Source organism: Euprymna scolopes, chromosome 6 (genome assembly GCF_053919585.1).
Source record: "Euprymna scolopes isolate OS-2025 chromosome 6, ASM5391958v1, whole genome shotgun sequence".
Lineage (NCBI taxonomy): Eukaryota > Metazoa > Mollusca > Cephalopoda > Sepiida > Sepiolidae > Euprymna > Euprymna scolopes.
In genome coordinates this window covers 141,319,616-141,333,726 of record NC_136487.1, presented here as the reverse complement: position 1 = coordinate 141,333,726, position 14,111 = coordinate 141,319,616, and the positions used below count along the sequence as shown (strand labels likewise).

The window sequence follows — 14,111 nt, the reverse complement described above, 5'->3', positions numbered from 1 at the left end:
AATTTTCTCTTCTGGAAGAGGGTGTAAAAAATTTGCTTTCTTAGTACTCTGGAGATCTCCTTACTTTTATTTAATGCTTTCAGTAGTTTTCTGAAATCCTCCTGAGTTTTACTTTATTTCACTGCTCACTTAAAAAATATTTTCTCTTTTTGGGTAGGGAAGGCTTAGTAAATTGCTTTTAGTAGTGATCTTGAAGCCTCCTAAGTGTTTTTGTTTATTTTTTCACTGCTCACTTATGAAATTGTTTTGTTTTATTCATTATATTTTGCTTGGTTTAAAAAAAAGAAAAAAGAAATTTCAGGATAATGAGAGATAAATAAGTTTTTAAAGAAATATGTTCAGCACAGTTTTTTTTTTTTTTGATATGGCTTTATTATTTATGGCCCTGGTTAATAATCTGAAACAGATTCCGGAGCAATAAATTATTATTAATGGTGACCCTGACATGATCCATAATGAAGACAATGAAAAGGAAGTCTCATTTTAACATTTAATAAACAACTTTATTTGTATTAATTTATTTATTGCGGACTATTATTCTCATCTTTATTAGTTGTAATAAAGATGAGAATAATAGTCCGCAATAAATAAATTAATATAAATAATACTCATCTCAATAATGAATTCCAATTAAAATAATATATAACTTTATTTGTTATCTTCATTAGTTGAGTGTACATGCATACAAGAGAGAGAGAGAGAGAGAGAAAAGGGTTAGTAAGTTGAAGTGTTCTGTTCTTGTGTGAAAATAGAATTAATATCATGCCGGCTGGTTGAAGAAGAGAACAGTTCAGTTCCATTTACACATGTTTATAGCTAGTAGCCGCCGGAACAAAGGAAGCCGGTTAAAAGAGAAAGAAAGGGCTAAGACTTCAGCGTGTTTACGTGTTGTCATGGGTGAGTGTGAGTTGTATCAATATTCTTTAGCGTGATAATGTCGGCTGCCCGGAAGGGTCAGTTTGAAAAAGGGTAAATGGTTTCAGATTTCACCTTTTATATACTCTGTCACATGATAGAGAGCTGGCTTGTGATTGGACAAGTCAAGAGGAAATGAATTTCAAATCTCGAAGTTGTGAGATGTAGCTCTACTTGTTAGTAGCGGCTGTCGGCTGCTACAAGTTTTTACGATCGCGAAAATTGTATGTGTGTAAACCACGGATGTACGCAGAACCAAAATGTTGCTTGTACAATCACTTAATATTTGTAGCGAGTCACTACATATATATTAAATCAAATTGTGAACAAACAAACAAGCAAACAAACAGACAGGAATACGAATTTATATATAAATCTTGAGTCATGAGAAGTAGTTCCTGCCTGTATGTAGCGAGTGTCGGCTGTTACAATATTGTTGTTCTAAAGTGTTCTCATGTCCAAATTGCATTTTTGAAATTAACCAGCTGTGGCAATCAGGCTTTAGTAGGGTGTATTTCAATTCCTACTGTAGCTGTTTATTTGAACCCGAAATCATAAAAATTGGTTAGTCGGCTCAAAAGATGTATAGCAATATCATACTGAATTTTCAAGAGTCTACGACAATTTTAAATGCCTGTACAAAAAGGTCCGGAAACTTATTGAAGGCACCTCGTAAGTAATGACCAAAACATTCTATTAGTTTTGTTTAATAAAAGAAATGTAAAAATTACAAACAATATTGTATTCCCACTCATCAGAGTGGCTGACTTACCATCATTTGGAAGATTAGCCAGTCGGGTTTCTCTTGATTGAGAAGAATTTTTATCTAACAAGAACCTTTTTTGCCGATCAGTTTTCATGGCTTTCATCGGTGAATTTTTTACCATGCTGATAGCCAACTAAGAAAAAAGAAAAAGAAAAATCAATATTTAAAATTTAATGCTTTTGTAGAAAATATTGTTGGTTATGATGTATGTAATTATGCGTGTGCGTATTTATTTGCCTCCCCATGATGGAAAAGTTAGACACAATGTCAATGTTTAGACAAAGTCTCAAAGAGGACACTCTAGATCAGAACAAAAAATAAAAATGGCCTCAATCCAGAAGAATTTCTCCTTCACTGACCAAAGACATTGAATGTAGCATCTAAACAGATATTACAATTTTAATTTTTTTATTAGCAAAATATATATAAACTAGTGTTGGGACGATTAATTGGAATCGGAATCGGGAATCGGAAAAATTGGAAGATTTGGGGGTATCGGAATCTGTATTGGAATTGAAAAAATTGATGCCTATTTTCCAATGCCCAAACGATTCTTTTAATTGTCTTTTTATTTGATTTTGTTTAAAGCAAGATCTTCCATTGCTGGTGATGATATAAAATAATATATATTTATTCATTTTTAAACAACCAGTGAAGCTAAAATTGATGGATCATCCTGTATTTTTGGCGTTTAGGAAGATATCTGCATGTGTTTTTACGAAAATCAGGGAAAATAATAATCTTATATTAAATAAGATAGGTATTATATACGTTTAAAGCCATAACAACGCATTGTTACAAAATGAATAGATATTTATTTTGTTTGAAATTTATGTTAAAGTTCATAAATATATTTCGAAGGAAACCTTCATCTTCAGTATGTCTTTTTTTTTGGGGGGGGGGGCTTCAAACGTATATAATACATATCTTATTTAATTCAAATTCAACCAGCGCTTCTAAGGAACAAAATCTTAATGTAATAATCTTATAGTTAAATAATGAGAGATTTATTAAGAATCAGAATCAGTAATTTTATCGGAATCAGAAATTTAGCACGGAATCTGTAATTGTATCGGAATCGGGAAAAATATTAGAATCGTCCTATCACTAATAAAAATGCAATTAAAACTTAAAAAGCCATGGAATTGCAATTCTGAAGTTGGGGAACAAACAAACAGTAATTTAATAAGCAAAACAATAAATAATTTAAAATCATTTTTTACCTTCAGTCGCTGGCGAGCAACTTGTGATCTCACTCTTTGTTGCTCTAAGTAGCGTCGATACTTCTCTGGGTTTTTTTCTTTCATTTGGCGCCGCCATATTGTGCTTCGGTTTACCTGATAATTACAGAAAATATATAATAAAAAGAATATATACGTTATTTATACTGTTTGTATGAGATTTTAAAAGTAAACGAGTTTGCAAAAGGGTAGTACCTGTCCGATTTGATATCCATGGATCCCAGCACTATGTGAGGTGGAAAATATAGACTCTCCATATTTTTTTTCTTAATTAACTTCAGTAAATTTTCAGAAATCCAAGGGCCCCTTTCTGGGCTAATACTTTATTTCTATATCATATACATAGATATCCAGGTGTTCTGTTGATTCTTCTCTACTTCTCAAACGTAAACTGTATTTTGTTGGCTCTTATTTTAACAGTAGTAGTCACTCTTGCTCTCTCTCTCTCTCTCTCTCTCTCTCTCTCATATGTCTGTGGTTTTAAAATATAAAGGTATTAATTTGCAAACTTGCATATGAGAGGAGTGGCTGCTTTAAGAAGGACGAATTGTGGAGGACAAGAGGTTGAGTATTTGGCAGCTAGGAGAAGGCATCAAAGTTAAGAGATGGTGCAAATTACAAGTCAATGAAAAAGAGTGATGTCGATTTTTATTTTGATTGCAAGTTATTTCGGCAAGAAAATAAAGTTGATGAACCAGTTGGGAGAGTCAAAGTTTTTGAGAATTTGAATCATCATGTTATGGATGAACGTTAAATACAATTCGAGAGTCAAACTTTTTTTTCTGTGTTTCCAGGCCTAGTTATATCTGACCATATGTTGAAGGCCAGTTATATCTGATCGCATATGGAGTACTAGTTGTATTAGGCTGTATTTAAAGGACTAGTTGTGTCAGACTATATTGGAAGAGCTTGTTGTGCCTAACGATATTTAAAGGGCTAGTTGTGATACTACTTTCAATCTGCAGTGTGGCTTTCGGGCTCTGCATGGGTAAATGACTGTATTAGACGTTTCTAATATTCTTTTTATTTTCATTTTACTTCAGTATGTTCTCAGAAATATAGGGAACCCTTCTTGGGGCTAAGATTTGATTTCTATATGAAATATGCGTTCTATCAAAATTCTTCTCAAACGTGGACTATATGTTGTTGGCTCTTATTTTAATGGTATCTACCACTTTTGTTCTCTCTCTTTGTACTTTCTACCTGTCTTTCCCCCTTTATGTATCTATATACCTGTGGTTTTAAAATATAAAGTTATTAATTTGCATATGAGAAGGGTGGCTGCTTTAAGAAGAAGGATGAATTGTGGCGGACAAGAGGTTGAGTATTTGAAAGCTAAGAAAACACAAAAAAGGACTAAAAAAAAGAGAAAGATAATGTCCGAGATCTCAGGATATACAATATTATATTCAAGATTTGGGAAAGATGTGGATAGCGTTCAAAATCACGTGCAAGGCATGAAAGACACTTGAGAAGATGATCACATGACGGACATCACAGCGGTAAAAAGAAAATGAGGAAATAAATGTTGTTGCTACAATGAACAAGTGAGTTGGAGTTATTTCCTATTTTTTTGTCTTGGTCTCTTTGAAAACTGAAACTGAACAATGTGTGTTGGTAACCAGACAATGTTACAACTCAAGGATGGTATCTGGTAGGTAATTCAAAGTCTCCATAGTGAATGATTCATCTACATGTAATGAAGGTTACCTAGTTAACATCACTAGGAGATGAGGAGTTACCTAGATAACATCACTAGGAGAAAGTGCACCATTTCGCATTTGATCCAGCCGTGTCAAAGGGAACTTATTTGGGTCTTGAACACTATGTTATTTTGAATATTTGGTCAAGGTTTACTTGTAGGGTAAAGTATTATCATGTTATCATATTATTGTCTTGTTAAACCCTTGTACAGGGATGTGCATATCTAAATGCATGCGAGGTGAGGTGACCGGTGGGGAAAAAAGGGAAAGAGACCATTCGAGATCTCAGGAGATACGATATTACATTCAAGATTTGGGAAAGACATGGATAGCATTCATGATCATGTGCAAGGCATGAAGGGCGCTTGAAAAGATGATCGCGTGAGGGATGTCACAGCAGTAAAGAGAGAATGAGGAAATAAATGTTGTTGTTGTTATAAAAAACAAGCGAGTTGGGATCATTTCCTATTTCTTGTTTTGGTCTCATTCATGATTGAAATTGAACACAACATGTGTTGGTTCCTGGACAATGGTACACTTAGAGAGAGTAAAGCAGAGAAAGTAAGGAGGTTGGTTTTGAAGAGAGAAAGAGGTAAGTTGTGATCATGCTGTTCACTGTTTATATGCATGAAATTTTAATGTCACTTTAAGTAAAGTCATCTGTTATGTAACTCGACTATTAATCAAGTGATTGTGGTTTTAAACTCGCCCATGCATGGAGTTTTGTTGCCGTATTTGAGCTGGTACATCTACCACTAGTCTCTCACTCTTAGACAAGGTTAAAAAATGAGTCTAAAATCTAATACGTCTATTGGCCAACCTCCAACCTTTGTCCCGTAGCTGCAACGTATGTTGGTAAGCAGATAACGTTGCATGATCACGATCATAAATTTTGCTATTCCATGGGTAGCGGTAGTTCCAGTTGCACTTATCGACAAACTGATGATCTAGTTCTTAGAATAGCATGGCTAGTTAGCATAAAAAATGTCATGCTATCAATTCTACAGCAATTCTATACTTTTATTTTGGTAAAGTAAAAAATGTCTAATTTATTTAAACTCAGTGGAATAAGGAAAACCTTTCATTATATTCCTTGTTTTTTTAGCTTTTTGATGAATTAATAAATAATGTACATTTTTATTTTTCAGCATTTTATTTCTCAAAATCAGAACCGAACCAGACAGCAGTATTGTTATTATACTCCAGGGCAGTGTTACACTAATTGCAATCATATAACATTGGGTAATGATGTGTCGGATCAGCTAGTACATTTATTAAATAGTGCAAATAAAATTTTTAAAAATAAAATAAAAATAACTCATCAAGTTCCATCTTTACAATATCATGTCAGCTGATATTTGGGCTTGATGATGAATTCCCTGGAAAAGTCATTTCTGATTAATGTTTAGTTTTAAAATATGCAAACAAAGAAATGATTTGTGACGATTTTAAATGGTACCTCTTCTTTTATCATAAATTGAACACATTAATAAAAAAAAAATTAAAATAAAATGGTGATGTACACCTGGGCTTAAACAGAGGATCATTCAATCTGTAGTCGAATGCTCTACCACTGATGACAGCTATCTTCAGCTGACAATAAATCTGTTTTTTTTTTTTTTAAGAAGAAATGATTTGCTGAAATTTTATTATCTCCCTTGGCTGGTGTAACATAAAATATTCCCCTGTAATTTTTTTTATCTATAAGAGAGAAATACTGCCAGACATATAAATTACCTTTATGTGAAATTTGCAAAAGATAGGCTCAGCCATTTTGGAACCTTTTTTTTTTTTTTTGTTTTTTTTTTTTTTGTTACAATGACATTTATTTTCTCTATCTCCTGCCATGCGTGACTTCTAGGTACAGATGTGAGGTCTCTCATGCGATCATCTTCTCGAACGTACTCTCTGTTTTATAGTCTTCTTTTTCCTGACTATGACGTCATTTTTCTGATGGTTCAGTATTGGCATATAGTTGTCCATGCTATGTTACACACTTTTCTTTTACCAGAACATTTTTGGACTTAGGAACACTTAAGTCGGCAAAAAAAAAAAAATAATAAATAAAATCATCTTTTGTCTGGATTGACTTTGTAATACTTGTTTTGGATATTGCCTTTACCTCTACAGTATCCTCAAATAAATTTCTAATTCATTTTTTTAAGTGTTGCAAAACTAACTTTAATTGGCCATGTTATTTTCTTATCGTTTTTTTTTATACAGAAATCATTTATAGTTTTTTAAAATCTTATTTTACAAACCATCAAATCTTTATGCTTTACTTTAACACTGTCAACAGAAAAGTAAAAATCAAATTTTATATTTTGGTGGTATAATGGAGCAGTTAGCCTAGTTGAGAGATATAAATTTTACCTAATATGAGGTGCCTTCAACAAGTTTCCAAACTTCTTTTGTACAGGCATTTAAAATAGTTGTAGATACTTGAAAATTCAGTATGTTATTGCTATACATCTTATGAGATGACTGACCAATTTTTATGATTTCAGGTTCAAATGAACAGCTACAGCAGGAATTGAAATACACCTTACTAAAGTCTGATTGTCACAGCTGATTAATTTAAAAAATGCAATCTGGACATAAGAACGATATGTAGTAAAATTTTGTTTTAAACTAATAAAATATGCCACAAATTTATGGAATGCTTCAGACTGCTTTTTGACCATCTTGCATCAATTAAGCATCAGTTTTTGAGTGGCATAAGAGATTCAAGGAAGGCAGGGAATCTATGAAGGAATATGAGAGGTGTGGGAGGAGTAAAAAGTCAGAACACTAGAGTTGATTGGCCAAATAAAGAATTACACAGATAAGGATCATAGTGTGTCTATAGAGACAGCTTGGTGTCAGTGTGGGAACTGTACACACAATTATTCGCGAGGAACTGAAGATGTGGAAGATTTGCGTGAAGTTTGCCCCAAGGGTGCTCAGAGAATATTAGAAAGGAAGACGTTGTCATGACAGCAGATGGATGGTCGAGCTGATCAATTCAGATCCCGCAGTTCTTGATGCTCTGGTGACCTATCATGAAAGCTGGATCTACTACTACGACCCAGAGACCAAGAGACAGAATTTCTAGTGGAAGAATGCTGGCTCTTCCAGACCCAAGAAGACCAGACAGAGCAAATCCACCCAGAAGCTTCTTTTGGCAGCACGGACATCATCTACATGCAACGGATTCCTACCGGACAATCAACAAGGAATATTATGTTGAGGTTTTAAGGGAGTTTAGGGAGAGATTCCCTTGGAAGAAGTCAGCACTCCTCAAATTGGGTCAGTGGTATTTCCACCAGGACAATACACCAGTCCACAACTCCATCATTGTCACAGACTATTTGATTAAGATCAGCATTAAGACAGTTCTCACCCTCCCTATAGTCCAGACCTTGCTCCCTGTGACATTTGGTTATTCTCTAAGCTCAAGGAAAACGTTAGAGCTCATCATTACGAGACAATTGAGGAGATGGAAGAGGCTGTGATGAAGGTCATTAACATGCTCACACAAGAAGACTTCGATGGGGCCTTCCAGAAGTTGTTGGAGTCGTACAAGTTCATTGCAGCCAAAGGAGATTACTTTGAAGGGGACGACAGGTTCATGTGTTTACTATCAATAAAAATGCCCATATGAAAAAAGTCTGAAAACTTATTAAAGACACCTCATAGATTTGTTTGATTTTTACAGTAGTGCAAGAGCATATTACAGAGTGGAACAATAAAATTGTTATCCTAGAAAAGACGACATGATTCCATTTCCATTTGATAAAAACCGGTTTTCTTTTTTTATTGCAGACTATCTACTAGTTGGCCAGTTGTGTATAAATCCCAAGAGCAATAAAAGCCTTCTATCATGTTTGAAAGTGATACATCTGTTCAACAAGCGAGATGAGAGATGCACCACTGTACAACTCATGCTCTATTAAATTTATTTACTGCTCTGTTCACTCATTGAGCACTCTTTGGTAGACATATGTTGTTTCATTGGATGTACTTCTAGGAAACTAAACTACTGGCTATATACAATTCATGCTCTATACTATACTGATCTAAGTTATGAAAACAGGACCATTGCCAGCACCTTCAAAATGTATCACTGGATTGTCACAAATAACAGGGATGTGCTCAGGGTGAGGAAAACAAAGTTTCTGGCCACAGTTATGGTCTTTGGTTTGGTTTCAAATAAGGGCCACATCATGCCACCTTAAATCTTTGAAATTTGCTTGAAAGTCAACACCAAAGTGTGCCTGGATGTGCTGAAGAGTGTGATGATCCCCTGGCCACTGGCAGACCTTGGATGTGGCAGCAAGACTTTGTGTTGACCAACAAGTCCAAAGAGACCCAGGCTTGGCTTTAGAAGGAGTGCTACGACTATGTACCCTTCTCTCACTTCCCCTCCTCCTTTCCCGACCTACACTCACTGGACTACTTCATTTGGTCATACATTGAGAACATCACCAACATGACTTCCCACAACACTAAAGCTAGTCTGATCGCCGCCATCCACAGAGTATTTGCTGAGCTCCCATCGGCGCTTGTGGAAAAGGCATGCTCCCAATTCTGGACCCATGTTGAAGTGGTGATTAAGATTGAAAGCAGTTACATTAAATAAATGTCAACTCTACTGCATAATCATTGATTTTTTCAGTAAAAGTTTTAAAATAAAACTGTAGTGTTGTTTTCTTTAAGGCGACACTTTTATCATTCTACCCTGTATTAATAATAATTTTTGTTTTTGTTTTCCAGATTTCTTTTTCTTATAATTTGTTTTCTGATTTTTTTTTTTTTTTTTCAGATTAGTCTACCGTACAAAGTAGCAGTTCAAACTTCCAATAATAATAATGATTCTACCAAATGGTTGGCAAGACATGACCTAACTACTAATAAACAGTATTAGACTTGATGTTTAGTTTCTTACAAAACAAAACATACCCTCTCCTAACCCTTCCACTAACCCTAAACTGCAAAATAAAAATAAAAGAAATCCGCAAAAATGAAAAAACATATATTTTAAAAAGTAAAAAGGAAAGAAAAAAGAAATCAGTAATAATCTTTTTTTTTTCTTTTTTTTTTTTTTTTCATATTTTGCACGGTTAACTAATTTGATATGTCCCAGCTGCGAAAAACAAACAACACTAGTCAATAAAATGTGGCAGTGTCTTAGGGGGCTAACCGCTTCAAAATAGCCAAATTAGTATTTCTTAATCATAGAATTCATAAAACAGAACAATGTAAGTGATAATATTATGAAATTGAACTTAGCTATTCATATCATTCGACGCGCATGCGCAGAAAGAATTCGCGCAGGAAAAAATCGTGTTATTATCAATATTCGATTATTTCCAAATATATAAATAATTAATGATCAGAGAAAAGGTAACATGTGCCAATATTAAAAATAAATAAATAAACGGCCATTTTTACATTTAATTTCCGATTATCTTTTTTTTTAATAGCAACATTGCTTCGTTTGTTTATTATAATGTTGTTAATGTTGCCATTTTTCTGTTCGTATCCGTTGCGCTTTTAGTAAGCATAATTTTTTTTTTTAAAATGGGGGTGGTAGAAAATAATTATTTCATCAATTCGTTATATTTAGGAAAAAAAAAAAAAAAGAAAACACACACACACATGACTTACCCGTAACTTTTGACGCCGATTCGGCAAGTGTTGATAACGTTCGGCCATGTTTGTTGTTGCGATTTGCTATTCGCTTTCTTATTTTACTAACGCCCTCCACCCCGCTCTCTCTTCCTGTTTCTCAGCAATTCTTACTGCTGCTAACGCGCTGACAAAAAAAAACTGTGCGATGCGATAAACTGGAAGCTAATGCTATTTCCCAACAGTCTACAGCATAATTACGTTGACACACCAGTTCTCGTTAGACTGGTTAAAAGTTAAGCGACGTTGAGCCGAGTTAGTACAAAATGAGTGATAATTTAATATGAAACGGCGTTTAAACGCTACATGTAGACGTATAAAAGTTTGAACTTCCGATGTCACCAGCGGGGTTGCCAGATTGTTTTTTTTTCTTTCTTTTTAAAGTAGTTCGGCCTTCAAAAATTGTATTTATCCTTTAAAAAAATGGCTTCAAATTTGCCTTTTTTTTTTTTTTTCTTTTTTTTTTAATGATTATTTTGTAAAAATATTTATTTGATAGTAATGTTTAAAGAAAGAGTAATAATTTTATGTAAACCTTTGAATTTGGCCTTTTTTGAAATAGTTTGGCTTTCAAAATTGTATTTGGCCATTTTAAAAATTTGGTTTCAATTTTGTTTTGTTTTTTTCTGGTTATTTTACAAACATTTATTTGATAGTAATTATTAAAAAAAAAAAAACTTATAATTAATTTGTTAAAGTGATTTGGTCTTCAAATATTGTGTAGAACTTTTTCAATGTTGGTCTTTTCTTCATCATTTTAATTTAAAAATATATCTATTTAAAAGTAAATTATTAGTAAAAATGTTACTAATAAGTATTTTCATGGCCACTTTTTTAAGCTTTAGCTATTTTTTCAATGATTTTTACTAAAAAATATATTTGGTAATAACTATTTAAAAAATGTTATAATGAAATATTTTTAATCTGTTGAGAGTAACAGCACAGTAAATGTGATATTTGCATAAAAACCTTTCATTAAACAAAATCTCTATTTAGCAATTTCTTTCAGCTTTGGAGCTCGAAAGTTTCTCAGGAATATTCAAATTGTTAATCAACCTCGCTTTGTTTCATTATCTTTCATCCTTACCTAACGGATGGGCATATGACCTTGGACTTATGCTAATTCTGGTCCCTGGTGAAAAAAAAAGGCCTAGACAGCCAAATAAGTGACTTTTATAGACTTCTAGATACAGTGTTCAGTGGGGTATATATACGTTGCTCAGCAAACACCCAAGTCAACTTCATAGAGGCGTACATTGAAAACTATCTCTCATGTTCAAATTTCCGTTTGTAAAAACGTTTTAAAAGATAAAAGTATAAATGGTTGATACCTGTATTCGAACCTGCAAAGCTGAAACCACTATCAATAATTTTCCCCACTCCTTATCTGTGCCTAAATCTAAACGTAGATTCCATGAACAAAGCTTCTTTCTTAGAACTGCACGCCTGTGGAACTCTGTTCCGTTTTCCTGCTTTCCTACTGACTACAATATAGTTTTCAAGTCCAACGTAAACAAATTCTAGATGAGCTGACCACTTAAGTAATCCAATCTACCAAATTTCCACTACTAACAATTACAGTAGAACGCCAGAATATGGGATTAAAGATTAGTAACAAAATAGAGTACAATATATAATACACATGTATATAATCAAATAACATTATAAATAGCACCGTAAGGTAGGGCAAATACCATAACCAGGGGCCGAAAAAGCATCGTATTCCACATTGTAACCTGAAAAATCTGTATCCTAGGGCCACCATATCCAAGAGTTCTACTGTGCTACGACATGTTCCCACTGACTACTGTACACTCATTGAAGCTTATCCTCGAGTGGCCTCTGGGCCTTGATAAGCGGTGACTCCTCTAAGAAGAAAAATAAAACATTTCTCTCCGTTGCCCAATAACATTGTGGAAGATAGGACCTTATCAAAAGAAAGGAAGGATGACAGTCTATGTATACAAAATAATTAATTTTTATTAACATAAAGTGTTCACAAAGAATGGGAATTCAAAGAATCTGAGAACGTTCTAGTGAAAGAATTGAGTACTCATGTTTGTGGCGGCTGTATGTTGTTTGAAACAAACCGGTAAAAAAGAAAGAAAAACGCTGTTTAGGTTTTTATAGTATGCACACAGTTTGGGGGCTGAGTATTACTTGTGCTGTAACACATAACGAAATAAGTTTCGGGCTTCATATATCGATGGGGCCACTAATAAAAAAATCTATATAACTTTTACAAAGTACTAACCTTTAAATAGCTTGTGTCAAAATGTGAGCCTAATCAAGTTATTAATTTACAAATTATTGTTATTTAAGAGAATCTACTGTGCAAGTTTTTAAAGAAATGAAAAAATTTTAATTTTGTGTATTGATAAAGTATTGCTATATCATCTTCATTATCATCATATTTGGGTTGAGGTTCATTTTACATGCTGGCATGTGTTGGACGGCTTTTAGAAATTGACTTCAAAACTATCTTAACCTAATTTTCTTACCTAATTGTGATATTAACTTGTAAAGATATGATGTAGAAGACATTATTGTCAGGTTGAATTTTTTGTTTCAAAATAAAAAAAAATAATTAGGAATTAATTATAAATCACACCTGTAAAGAGTAATTAATTCCAAATTTTTAATAAAATGCTTTATACTGCTACCCAGTTTTGATACTCAAGTGCTGTGAATGTTCTGACGTCATTACTCAACCAGACTTGTGTGTAGTGATGTTGGGCAAGGCCTAAAATAAAAATGCTGAGTTTTACTTTTCACTGAAGGTGAAGAAAATCGGTCATGATAGTTTGGGAGATAAACGTGTTCCTGACATAAGATTCCAATCATAACGCATCCAATAGATTCTACATAACCATTTAATCTGTAATTTGTTAAATAAATTCCTAAATAAATCCATGTTTTTTTTTTAATGTAAAAAAAAAAAAAAAAAACATTTAGGGGGCAGTGTATTGCATGCATAGATTATTTTAAATATTTTTTTCTAAAGTGTTTTTTTTCTCTTAATTTATTGAAAATTGTGAGACAAGTCGATTTGTACTAATTTGTTGTTAGTGTACAAAATGCTATTTGAATTTTTTACATAAACAGTTGAAAATAGTCAACGATTGGTATGCAAAATAAGAAAAGAGTGTAGGAAAAGAATAGTCAACAACGCCCCCTCCCATGTTAAGAATGAGTTTTTAAATAATATTACTATTCAGAAAACCATTCTTAGCATGGGAAGAAGAGGCTTTTTTTTTAAACTATTTTATGCCTTCCCTCTGTCAAAGAATGTTCATAATTTTATTCTAATTTTGATTTGATCGGTTATTAGATTGATTTGGAAAGAAAATCAATATACATATAATAACAACAACAACAACAACAACAACAATAATAATAATAAACAAAAAAAAACAACAAAAAATTTACAACTCTCTTCATAATTGCATACTATTCCCTGAGGAACAGAAAGGATGCTAAAAAGAGAAGAGAGGAACATATGCCAAGTTAGATACAAGTTCACTAATACAGATTAAAGAATGAACCACTTGATGTACATGGACGATCTAAAACTTTTTGCAAAAATCAAGAAGGAACTAGAGACGTTAATAAACACAACCAGCATCTTCAGCCAGGATATCTGAATGGAATTCGGCATAGAAAAGTGTGCAATGCTAGTTATAAGAACCAAGCAGAGATGAGGCCTACAAATATTTGGGAGTTCTGGAAGTAGACACTATCAAGGCAATAGAAATGAAAAAGAAAATTGGAAAGTGTCATGGGATAATACATTTTCCTCTTATGATATGAAGAAAT

General features: G+C 33.2%; 1 protein-coding gene across 2 annotated transcripts in view; it reads right to left on the bottom strand.

The window, feature by feature from the left end:
• The window catches only part of LOC145278005 (uncharacterized), an 89,991-nt gene that overhangs the window by 25,675 nt on the left and 50,205 nt on the right, over nt 1-14,111 (bottom strand). Inside the window, exons 1-3 of one of the 2 annotated variants that reach the window (XM_080130178.1) lie at nt 10,275-10,673; nt 2,905-3,018; nt 1,688-1,814 (exon numbers count right to left, since the gene is read on the bottom strand). In XM_080130178.1, coding sequence (XP_079986304.1) covers nt 1,688-1,814; nt 2,905-3,018; nt 10,275-10,322 — 289 coding nt within the window. In that variant the 5' untranslated portion in view covers nt 10,323-10,673. Of the gene's footprint in view, nt 1-1,687; nt 1,815-2,904; nt 3,019-10,274; nt 10,674-14,111 lie in introns of those variants that run through there. The other variant, XM_080130179.1, reaches the window with a different exon arrangement.